This window comes from Pelophylax lessonae (genome assembly GCF_965119305.1).
Source record: "Pelophylax lessonae genome assembly, chromosome: 8".
NCBI classification, from domain to species: Eukaryota; Metazoa; Chordata; class Amphibia; order Anura; family Ranidae; genus Pelophylax; species Pelophylax lessonae.
The window spans coordinates 142,684,062-142,696,463 of record NC_138775.1 but is presented as its reverse complement, the minus strand read 5'-3'; the positions used below and the strand labels follow the sequence as shown (position 1 = coordinate 142,696,463).

At 49.1% G+C, this 12,402-nt stretch overlaps 1 protein-coding gene across 1 annotated transcript in view; it reads left to right on the top strand.

Moving 5' to 3' along the window:
- The window catches only part of MYH9 (myosin heavy chain 9), a 215,191-nt gene that overhangs the window by 136,469 nt on the left and 66,320 nt on the right, over positions 1-12,402 (top strand). The window contains exon 22 of the mRNA XM_082266538.1: positions 12,171-12,377. Within this exon, the coding sequence (XP_082122664.1) occupies positions 12,171-12,377 (207 nt within the window). The remainder of the gene's footprint in view (positions 1-12,170; positions 12,378-12,402) is intronic.

Genomic DNA, 12,402 nt, shown 5'->3' with positions numbered 1-12,402 from the left:
ACTTTTTGTCCAATACAACTTCTGTTGAGACTGCTACGCGGAATCGAGGTAGAAGGAATTCCAGTCATTTTGGTGGCACCAGACTTACCTTGCTTGCACCAGTGGCCGGACAGTTGATTGTGCTTGGGAGGGATAGGATCTGGTGGGAGCAACTGCCAGGGCCCCCCATCCTTCCTGGATCTGTCCTGAGACCTGGTCCCCTCCCATTCTAGGTCCCTTTATGCCTACCGTGCCACCAGTTTTGTTGTAGTCTGTTTCTATACATGGTGGCCATGTTTGTGTAGTCCGGCAGCCATTTTTTGGTGGTTTACCATTGCAAATAGTGGTGGCCCTCACAGTGAAGCCCTGTGGGCGGTGGGAGCCCCTCCTTATCCCCTGGTGCTGCCTCTTGGCTCATTTACCTTCCTGATCGCAGCATGTGTAGAGCAGAATTTTCTGGTGCTTGCAGGTGTCAGCGAGTGAATCTGGTGGGGGTCCTCTCCCTCTCTGCTGAGTATCGCTCTGTGCCTTGTGCTTCGCGACTGGGTTGTGCTGCCGCCAGCACGCTGGGGATTGTCGCTTAGCAGTGTGAGACACTTTTGTGGCGTCCCCCTGGTGACTCATGGAGTCCTTCCAGCACGTTTCCCCAGCTGATGCCCTCTGAAGCTGCAGGGCCCTCTGGGTCCCAACCATCCATCCATGCATGCACTGACGGCGGTCCTGGAGTCTTTTGTGTCCCAGGTGGAGGTGACTTGTGGAGGACGGGCTGGCAAAAAGCGCCACCCCCCCCCCCCCTGTCTCATCAGATCCTGAATCTGATTCGGCCGCTGAGGGCGTGTGGCTTATGTCAATCACAAAGTGCCTTCGGCGGCTCTGGAGGTAGCCAGCATCCTTGGTTGGGCAGAACGGTTTGTTCCAGCTCTCTCCGCCATGCACATTCCCAGGGTGGAAAATTGACAGGCGGATTATCTCAGTCGGCAGGCGTTGGACCAAGAGGCGTGGTCCCTTTTTTTTATCTGGAGGTGTTTCATCAGCTGTGTGTTCGGTGGGGGCCCCCCGAGGTCGATCTCTGTTCAACAGAGGTGCAGAGGTTTTTGGCTCATTCGAGAGATCCTCTGGCGGATGCCACAGACGCCCTGGTGGCCCCGTGGGATCAGTATCGTCTGATGGATTTGCGCCTTTCCTCATCTCAAGCTTCTGCCAAGACTTCTACGCAGGATCGAGGCAGAAGGGATTCCGGTCATCTTGGTGGCTTTTGACTGGCCTCGCCAGGCCTGGTACACTGACCTGGTGCTGTTGGTCGCTGACATTCCTTGGAATCTTCCTCTCCGAGGATCTGCTGTCCCAAGGATCGATCGTCAACCCTGCTTTACAGCTGGCTTTGACGGCTTGGCTGAACGCCAGGTGCTAAAGGATAGAGGTTTATCGGAGTCGGTGATTCCTACTGTTAAAAGCTTGGAAATCTACTTCTAGGAGGATCTACCGTCGTATGTGGAAGACGTACATTGCGTGGTGAGTCTTTTAGGATTCATACTTGCTTTTCCTCGGTGCCTCGGATCTTAACCTTCCTTCAACAGGAGATTGAACAGAAATTGGCCTTGTGTACCATCAAGGGCAAGGTTTCGGCTTTGGTTTTTTTCCAGCAACCTTTGGCCACACCCTCCCTGGTGCATACTTTTCTTTAGGGTGTCCGACATTTGGTTCCTCCAGTGCGGGCTCAGTTGCCTCCATGGGATCCTAAGTTGGTGCTTTCAGCTCTACAAGCCTCCCTTTGAAAATATTCAGGAGATTACCCTGCTTTCGCTGTCCCAGAAGATGGCCATTTTGGTGGCTATCACCTCTGCATGCAGGGTGTCGCAACTGGCGGTGTTATCCTGTCCACCTTATCCGGTAATTCACAAGGATAAGGTGGTGCTTCGCCCCAGTCTGTCATTCCTAAGGTGGTCTGAATTTTATTTGAATGAAGAAATTGTGTTGCCTTCCTGTGTCCCAGGCCTAAACATCCAAAGAACATTGCCTTGCATGTGATCTGGGCAATTAGGGTGTACCTGGCAGCTACGGAGTCTTTCAAGAAGTCAGACTCTATTTGTGCTAACTGATGGCCCTCGCAAAAGGGTTGTCTGCTGCTTCTTTGACCATTTCCAGATAAATCAGAAAGACGGGGTTCAGGCCTATTCCATTGGGGGTCAGGTTCCTCCTTTCCCTGTCAAGGCGCACTCTGGCGCTTTAGTGTCTCCTGGGCCTTCCATTAAGTGTCAGTGACGCAGGTTTGCAAGGCGGCCACCTGGTCGTCAGTGCACACTTTTTTTTTTTTACAAAGTTTTATAAAGTGGATGTGTTGGCATCTGTGAGTGCTTCCTCTGGCCGCAAGGTTTTGCAGGCTGCGATTTAATAGGACCTGATCCCCTTTTGAGGGTGTATTTTCTTCAGGTGGGTTCCATTTGTTTTGCTTGAGCCCCTGTTACCTGGTTGGCTGTTTTAGCCTTAGGAATTATGCTGTTTCCCACCCCTAATGTTGAAGAATGGTCAAGAATTGACAGCTGTGTCCAATGAATGAAAGAAAAGGGGATTTTTGACTTACCGTAAAATCAATTTCTCTGATGTTCATTGACGGACACAGCACCCACCACTCTGTGGAGTGATAGTTCTCCTGACACTGCTTTTAACAAAACTGAGTGACTATAGCAGGGAGTGATAATATACCCCCTGGGTTTTTTTTTTCCTGCCTAGTGTCCTATTCCTGTAGGGGGCAGCATAACCCAATGTTAGAAATGAGAAGAGATGTTGTCCGTCAATGAACATCCGAGAAATAGATTTTTACGGCAATTCAAAAAATCCCATTTTTTTTTTCCCCTTTCCTTACGCTTTTTTTCTTCTTCTTACTGTTACTAGTTTAACATTTGGCTAGGGTCAGTGTCACAATGGTAGCATGAGGTGATGCCTAGACCCTTTAGAAGTTGCACAGGCAGTCCAACTCCTCCAGGATAGCACATTAATATGTGCCATTGCCAGATTTGCTGTCTCCCAGCACAGGCAAGTGCATGGAGGAGATTCCAGGAGACAGGCAGTTACTCTAGGAGATAACCCATCAGCAGGACCAGGATGAGCACTACCAGAGCCCTACGAAATGACCTCCATCCAGCAGGCCACTGGTGTGATTGTCTCGGACCAAAAAAATCAGACTTCATCAGGGTGGCCCAAGGGCCTGACATCCTCTAGAGTGGGCCCTGTGCTCACTGCCTGGCACTGTGGAGCTCGATTTGCTATGGAACACCAGAATTGGCAGGTCAGCCACTGGCGCCCTATGCTTTTTATAGATGAGAGCAGGTTCACTCTGAGCACATGTGACAGACGTAGGGTCCTGTAGAAGCTGTGGAGAACTTTATGCTGCCTGTAACCTCTTTCAGCATGACCGGTTTGGTGGTGGATCAGTGATGGTCTAAAAAGGCATATCTAATGGAGGGAATAAATAAAAATATCTGCGCTTGGTAAAAAAGCTAAATGGAGGCGGCCAGCACCAATAGGTAAGATTGTAACTCAATAAAATAGTAAAACGGGGTGCAATGCCAAAAATACCAATCCTCAGTCCAATAAAGGAATGTCCATAAATAGAATAGGCGATTTCCCCCCCCCCCCCCAAACACCAAATGCTTGCTAATCTTGAAAGCACACGTCGCCACTGTGTCGGAAGAAAAGATCCTGCTTACCAGAGAGTAATGACCCTCAAGTCAGAGTGGTCAAAACGAGTGTGTGAAAAGCCCATGAGCTCAATCTGCATTTGGAGCGGATTGACCCTGTATCCTCAATGCTAGCAATCGATTCACCTCTTCTCCAAAAACTAGGCAGATCGCACACCAACAGGCAATCAAACCCACCTGTCCCGCAGTCTGTGACCGTCTCCTGATGACCCCCAGCAGGCAGAATTGCAGTTTGTATGTTGGGTTATATATGGTGATCTTGTCAGTACCTGGGTGACTTCTGTTTCCTCCTCCCTCACACTGTCAGTGTTCTGAGCTGTCATTCTTAGGACACTGCCTTGGTGGGCCATACAGGCCAGGACTCCCAAGTCCACCCGCTACATTGAGCAAAGAGGAAATGCATCACTGCTTACTGGAGAAAGAACTAGAAGTAGGCTGTTGCAAGACCAGTGCCTGGAGAAATACAAGGCATAGCTGCCAGCGATCTTACAAATGTGAAATCACTGAGAATTAAGGGTTAATTTAGAAATAAACAGGCTTTCTCTTTCGTTCACTGACGGACACAGTTCCATGTCTTCTTAGACCCTTGGGCTTATGCTGCTCTCTTTAGGATTAGGACTAGGCAGAGAAAATTTTGGGTTACCCCCCTGAGGCAGTTCGAGGGGGTATACCATCACTTCCTGCTATAGGACTTTTGTTTGTTTTTTTGTTTTTTTTATGCCAAGTCAGGAGTAAGGACCTGCTTCCCTGCTGGGAACTGCTGTCCTGGCATTTTTCCTTTTTTGAATGGAATCTTTTTCTTTTCGGTTTTTTCTGTTCCTGTGTGAACTACAATCAACAGCTGGGCTGGGCGATGCACTGGATATCCTAGATCCTTATGGTCTTCCCAGTCCTGTGAACGCGATCCAACTATTAGCTCCGCGCTAGGTTGGCCGCGACATAGCCCCACTGGATGGGGGCTGACCGGCGAGTGAAACGCCTTGCGAGGTCGCCCTGGTCACAACAGCAGTCACGATCAGTCGCAGTGTACCTCGCGTTTCTCTCCCCCCCTCGCGTTTCTCTCCCCCCCCTCGCGTTTCTCTCCCCCCCTCGCGTTTCTCTCCCCCCTCGCGTTTCTCTCTCCCCTCGCGTTTCTCTCCCCCCTCGCGTTTCTCTCCCCCCCTCGCGTTTCTCTCCCCCCTCGCGTTTCTCTCCCCCCTCGCGTTTCTCTCCCCCCTCGCGTTTCTCTCCCCCCTCGCGTTTCTCTCCCCCCTCGCGTTTCTCTCCCCCCTCGCGTTTCTCTCTCCCCCCCTCGCGTTTCTCTCCCCCCCTCGCGTTTCTCTCTCCCCCCCTCGCGTTTCTCTCTCCCCCCCTCGCGTTTCTCTCTCCCCCCCTCGCGTTTCTCTCTCCCCCCCTCGCGTTTCTCTCTCCCCCCCTCGCGTTTCTCTCTCCCCCCCTCGCGTTTCTCTCTCCCCCCTCGCGTTTCTCTCTCCCCCCCTCGCGTTTCTCTCTCCCCCCCTCGCGTTTCTCTCTCCCCCCTCGCGTTTCTCTCTCCCCCCTCGCGTTTCTCTCTCCCCCCTCGCGTTTCTCTCTCCCCCCTCGCGTTTCTCTCTCCCCCCTCGCGTTTCTCTCTCCCCCCTCGCGTTTCTCTCTCCCCCCCTCGCGTTTCTCTCCCCCCCCTCGCGTTTCTCTCCCCCCCCTCGCGTTTCTCTCCCCCCCCTCGCGTTTCTCTCCCCCCCCTCGCGTTTCTCTCCCCCCCCTCGCGTTTCTCTCCCCCCCCTCGCGTTTCTCTCCCCCCCCTCGCGTTTCTCTCCCCCCCCTCGCGTTTCTCTCCCCCCCCTCGCGTTTCTCTCCCCCCCCCTCGCGTTTCTCTCCCCCCCTCGCGTTTCTCTCCCCCCCTCGCGTTTCTCTCCCCCCCCTCGCGTTTCTCTCCCCCCCCTCGCGTTTCTCTCCCCCCCCTCGCGTTTCTCTCCCCCCCCCTCGCGTTTCTCTCCCCCCCCCTCGCGTTTCTCTCCCCCCCCTCGCGTTTCTCTCCCCCCCCTCGCGTTTCTCTCCCCCCCCCCCCCCCTCGCGTTTCTCTCCCCCCCCCTCGCGTTTCTCTCCCCCCCCTCCTCCCTAGTGCGGTTTCCCCTGCATTGGTCGTCCTCACCTTCCCCCTGTCCCCTCCCATAGTGCCCTTTTGGGGTGGGGGCTAAATTTGTACTGGGCCGAAGGGCGGTGAGTGTGCCGCTGGCGGCTCCCTTTTTAGGGGTTCCTGCACTTTTGCGCGGGGGGTCCTCTGGTGGGCTTCCCTGGGGTCCAGAGTTCTGCGTGCCGCCGTCATTTTGCTGTGGATGGTTTTCACTAGCCTTAGCGACCAGGTTTGTGTAGTCCGGCAGCCATATTTTGGGTTTCCCTTTTGTAATCTAAAGCGGCGGCCATTTTCTTGTAGGGCAGTGATGTGCAGCGGGGGCCTCTAGTGTCAGCGTTGGCTCTTCCTCTTTGATCAGTGTGGCAGGCTGTTTGGCGCTCTCCAGCTCTGGGGTGGTGAGTCTCTGTGGGTATACAATCCTTGCTCTGCTATATACAGGTCCTTCTCAAAAAATTAGCATATTGTGATAAAGTTCATTATTTTCTGTAATGTACTGATAAACATTAGACTTTCATAGATTTTAGATTCATTACACACAACTGAAGTAGTGCAAGCCTTTTATTGTTTTAATATTGATGATTTTGGCATACAGCTCATGAAAACAAAATTCCGATCTCAAAAAATTAGCATATCATGAAAAGGATCTCTAAACGAGCTATTAACCTAATCATCTGAATCAACTAATTAACTCTAAACACCTGCAAAAGATTACTGAGGCTTTTAAAAACTCCCAGCCTGGTTCATTACTCAAAACCGCAATCATGGGTAAGACTGCCGACCTGACTGCTGTCCAGAAGGCCATCATTGACACCCTCAAGCAAGAGGGTAAGGCACAAAGAAATTTCTGAACGAATAGGCTGTTCCCAGAGTGCTGTATCAAGGCACCTCAGTGGGAAGGCTGTGGGAAGGAAAAAGTGTGGCAGAAAACGCTGCACAACGAGAAGAGGTGACCGAACCCTGAAGAAGATTGTGGAGAAGGACCGATTCCAGACCTTGGGGGACCTGCGGAAGCAGTGGACTGAGTCTGGAGTAGAAACATCTAGAGCCACCGTGTACAGGCGTGTGCAGGAAATGGGCTACAGGTGCCGCATTCCCCAGGTCAAGCCACTTTTGAACCAGAAACAGCGGCAGAAGCGCCTGACCTGGGCTACAGAGAAGCAGCACTGGACTGTTGCTCAGTGGTCCAAAGTACTTTTTTCAGATGAAAGCAAATTTTGCATGTCATTCGGAAATCAAGGTGCCAGAGTCTGGAGGAAGACTGGGGAGAGGGAAATGCCTGAAGTCCAGTGTCAAGTACCCACAGTCAGCTGCTGGTGTTGGTCCACTGTGTTTTATCAAGGGCAGGGTCAATGCAGCTAGCTATCAGGAGATTTTGGAGCACTTCATGCTTCCATCTGCTGAAAAGCTTTATGGAGATGGAAGATTTCATTTTTCAGCACGACCTGGCACCTGCTCAGTGCCAAAACCACTGGTAAATGGTTTACTGACCATGGTATTACTGTGCTCAATTGGCCTGCCAACTCTCCTGACCTGAACCCCATAGAGAATCTGTGAGATGTTGTGAAGAGAAAGTTGAGACGCAAGACCCGACACTCTGGATGAGCTCAAGGCCGCTATCGAAGCATCCTGGACCTCAGCAGTGCCACAGGCTGATTGCCTCCATGCCACGCCGCATTGAAGCAGTCATTTCTGCAAAAGGATTCCCAACCAAGTATTGAGTGCATAACTGAACATAATTTTTTAAAGGTTGACTTTTTTTGTATTAAAAACACTTTTCTTTTATTGGCCGGATGAAATATGCTAATTTTTTGAGATAGGAATTTTGGGTTTTCATGAGCTGTATGCCAAAATCATCAATATTAAAACAATAAAAGGCTTGCACTACTTCAGTTGTGTGTAATGAATCTAAAATATATGAAATATCAGTACATTACAGAAAATAATGAACTTTATCACAACATGCTAATTTTTTGAGAAGGACCTGTACAGCGCTGCGGGTCCGCTAATTATGGTGCTCAGAGCAAGGTGCGGGTTTTTTTTAAACCTTTTTGTGCACAATGCGGCTTCGATTTAACCATGGAGCCCCAGGAACATGTATCACCACTTGACCCACTGCTTGAAGCTGTGGGGCCCTCTGGGTCTGTCTGCCCTGGCGGCCATGACGGCAGCCCGGCAGTCACTTATGTCAAAAGTTGATAGGGCCCTGCAAAGGCGGCCTAGCAAGAAGCGCCCCCCACCTTCATCTGTATCCTCTGCCTCCTCAGTCTGAGGTGGATTTGGCTGCCGCAGACGCGAGTCAGCCCACTGGATCTGTGTCCACGCACTGAGTGCTCGAACGGTGAGGATGAATCCTCCTCTGCAGCCACGCATGAAAACGTTGGTGGAGGCATTGATTGATTGGGTCAGTGCGGGAAACTTTAGTTGGAGGATTCAGCGGAGTTGGCAAAGTGACTAAGGTGTTCCCTTTTCCTGCCTATTTTGACGAGATTGTCAGCAATCAGTGGGTGTGGCGGTGTTGGGTATCAGACCCCTGGTTTTCTCATCCAACTCGTGACCAAGGACCAAGCAATCTCATACCCTGCCGTCACTTGCGTAACAATGCCACTCAGCTGCACCTGGCACAAAGATTTTTCCAGCTTGCAGGACCACAATCTAGATGCCAGTAGGCTGAGTGCGATTGTCAGCGGGCCAATTAAACAACCCTTTCTCTGCCACCACCGCTACGTTTGAGCCCAGCGGACGCTCATAATTTTAGAAATACCAATTATGACTTTAGAATAATCATCTGTAACACGCGCTGTCACCGCAAACAGGAATGTCCAGAGGATTTATTCTAGACAGTAGCGCTCTTCAAGAGACGGGTTCTTTGGTTAGTTTGCGTTAAGAGCTAAACAAAATTAACACTTTTCAAAATAAGGTTTAATTATAAAAAAGGTTAAAATTGGTGCAAATAAAAATATTTACAGAAAAATGGGTTACAAAGAAAATAGAGACACAATTCAGCAATTTAGAAAAACGAGATAAAGAATTGAAATAAGAATACTTGCAGTCAATGTCCTTGTATTAGCATTTCAGAAGCTGAGCCGGTTCTCAAAGTGCTAGGTAGATGTTTCTTCTTTGATGTTACAGGAGAACTGAGAACTGATCTGCTTCTCTCCTTTTTTTTTTTTTTTTTTCTCTCTGAGACCGCAGGGGGTGTCACCAGAGGTCCTTGACCAATAAACACAGTGGCCATGGGCGGCCCTAAGGCTCAGACAACCGCCCGTTTTAGACAGATTTATAACATAATTCATATCTTCCAATATCTACCAGCTGCCTTCTAGAAACTGATAGATTATTGTGCGTCATTGAATGAAACCTCCATAGATACCAGACACGGATTATCTCCAAGTAACCTCTGACCCGTAAGGCATCTGACAGCTAGCTTGTCTTCCATAGGAGCGAACATGATCATGTATCATTTTAATTCGATCGGTATTTTATTTCTCATCCAAATATATACTTTGTTCATGTGTCATGTTCCTGTCTGCATTTATGAATTGGGTATAAATTGTTAGATGTATGGGTACATCTCTAATTGAACAGTTGTCTGAGGAATTTACAAATCAGCTCTGGTTAGCCCTAATGAACGTCTGCTCCGTTTGACCCGGCCTGTCCTGTCCTACACATCTGTCAGGCTTCCTGCTGATAAGGTGTTCTTTGAAGCTCTGCATACTAACATTAATTGGGGTGGGGGCTGGTGAATGTGTGACCCTTTATGGGTTAAAAACTGTCATGGCTGAGCTCTGAGACACAATGGTTGCCTGCGACAGCTTTTCAGGATAACCATCGCAGGATACCATTACAGTGGGGTTCTCCCGAAACGCATGGTTGGAATACCTAAGCTTTTCGCTAGGAGATCCCTTTTGAGGAGTGTCTCCTGAAGAAGCGAACGGTTCCACCATCGGAATCTCAGGTTTCCAGGCTATATAAGGGCACACTTTTGCCAGTGGAGGATTCTCCAGGATCCTGTGGACAAGAGAGCTAAGGCTCTGGTCCATTACGTTTTTTACAGTGCCAGGTTTTAATGTTGAGGCCGGTGTTTGCTAACACCTAGGTATCCCAGGCCTTAATGGAATGGGCAAATCAGGAGGTAAGAGTACATTACTTCTGCAGGTTGCTAGGGGCAAGGAACCTCGTCGTAAACTTGGTCTTTTTTTTTTTTTTTTTTTTTTTTTTCTTCTCTCCTCTGCTCACAAGCTGCCCTTTCATCCGTCTGGTTTGCAGGAAAAGGGTTCAAGATCCACCCATAACTTTGTGGGTGGCTCCAAGAGACCCTGGAATGGTAAGTCAAAAGCAGGCACTACTGGTTCCGCAGACAAGCCTCCCTCAGCATGAAGGGGTTCCCCCACCCACATCTGGGGTGGGGGGACGTCCTTGCTGCTTTCTGGACCCATGGACCTTGCTCATTCAGGACAAATGGGTACACGAGTTGGTTCGGCTACCAAGATCGAGTTTTGGTCTTTGCCTCTGGCAGAGTTCTTTCCTTCCAACTTGTGCCTCTCACGATTGGCTGCAGGACCTGTTAGAACAAGGAGTCATTGTGCCAGTTCTAGAGTTGGAACATTTTTCAATGTTTTTATTCAAATCCGGTTACTGCTACCAGGAAGCAAGGTACCGTTTGCCCAATCTTGGACTTCCAAGGCTCTGAAACTACTTTGTGCGGGTTCAGAAATTTCAGATGGTGTCCATCTGCACAGTAGTGTCTTTCCTTCATCAAGAGGATATTCTGGCTTCTAGCGATCTCAATGACGCTTACTCTAATATTCCAATATATGTCAGGCATCAGTGTTTTTTTCTTTTTGCCGTTGGCAAGGAGCATTTCAATTTGTGGCATTACCTTTTGGTCTCGCCATTCCTTTTGAGTCTCGTTTGTTGGAGTTTCTGCAACTAGGTGTCAACGTTTGGCTCTGGGCACCCTCAAGGGCCATATTTCCCACAAAGGCCCTTGACGGCGAAGTCCTTGGTTCACACTTTTGTGCAGGGAGTTCGCTATCTGGCTCCTCCTCTGCAATCCATGGTAGCCGTGGGATCTCAATTTGGTACTGTTGGTACTTCAAAAGCCTCCTTTTGAAAACATTTGTGAACTTTTGCTCACTCTGCAGAAGGTGGCCTTTTTGGTTGCTATTACTTCTGCGCATAGGGTGTCAGCTGCGTTGTCCTGTCAGTCACCCTAACTGGTGGTTCACAGGGACAAAGTGGTGTTACGACCCTGTCAGTTGTTCCTTCCTAAGGTTGTCTCAGAGTTTCATTTAAATGAAGATATTGTGTTGCCGTCCTTATGTCGAAGCCGAAACATCCTAAAGAAATTGCTCTATAGTACATTCCTTGGATGTAGTTAGGGCAATTCGGGTTTACCCAGTTGTGACTGAGTCGATTCGGAAACCCAATTCTTTGTTCCTCCAGATGGACCTCGTAAGGGGCAGGCCGCATCTGCTGCGACCATTTCCAGATGGATCAGGCAGGATGTGGTGCAGGCCTATTCTATGAAGGGTCAGGTTCCTCCTTTCCCTGTCGAAGCGCTATCTACAAGTGCGCTTAGTGCCTTCTGCCATCAGGCGTCAGTGGTTCAGGTGTGCAAGGCGGCTGCGTGGTCATCTGTACACACGTTCACAAAGTTTTAGGTGGATGTACTTGCATCTTCAGATGCTGCTTTTGGCTGCAGAGTTTTGCAGGTCGTGGTTGCAGAGGCTCCTGCCTTTTTGAGGGTGTATATATTTTTTACTTTTTATTTATTTTTTTTTCCTGGTTGAGCTGGTTGACATGGAGCTGTGTCTGTCAGTGAACGAAAGAAGTGGATTTTTGCCTTTCTATAAAATCCTTTTCTCTGAGGTTCACTGACTGACACAGCACCCACCTGTCCTGTAACAGGAAGTGAAGGTATATCCTCTGGGTCTGCCTCAAAGGTGTAGCCAAAATTGTTTCCGCCTAGTCCTACTCCAGAAGAGAGCAGCATAAGCCCAAGGGTCTAAGAAGACATGGAGCTGTGTCAGTCAGTGAACCTCAGAGAAAAGGCTTTTACGGTAAGACAAAAAAACAGCAACTGAGTGAACCAGAAGATGGAATAACATTCAGTGAAGGTAGGCAAGCAGCAATAATGACACGTTAAAAGGTTTTGCCTGGAGTTCTGGTTTAAAGTAGGTAACTGTCTATTTCGACATTATACAAATCTAAAGGCTTGTGAATAAATACTGACGTTTAGCACAACAGGTGTTCGACCCAACAGTGAACCATGTATAGGCAGTGTTCATCACTAACAGATCTTTCCAGGTCATCGATCGTAGGCTGTTAAAGCATATTATATATTCACATTGTAAATGTTTAAATCATTTTTCTGGTTTTAGCTTCAACAAGAAAAGATGCAACTGCAAGAACAGCTACAAGCAGAGATTGAACTATGTGCGGAAGCAGAGGAAATCCGAGTTCGTTTAGCAGCTAAAAAACAAGAATTGGAAGAAATCTTGCATGATTTGGAGTCTCGGGTGGAAGAAGAGGAAGAAAGATGTCAACTTTTGCAGACGGAGAAGAAGAAAATGCAGCAAAATATTGGGGTATGCCAGATGTGATTTGACTTTT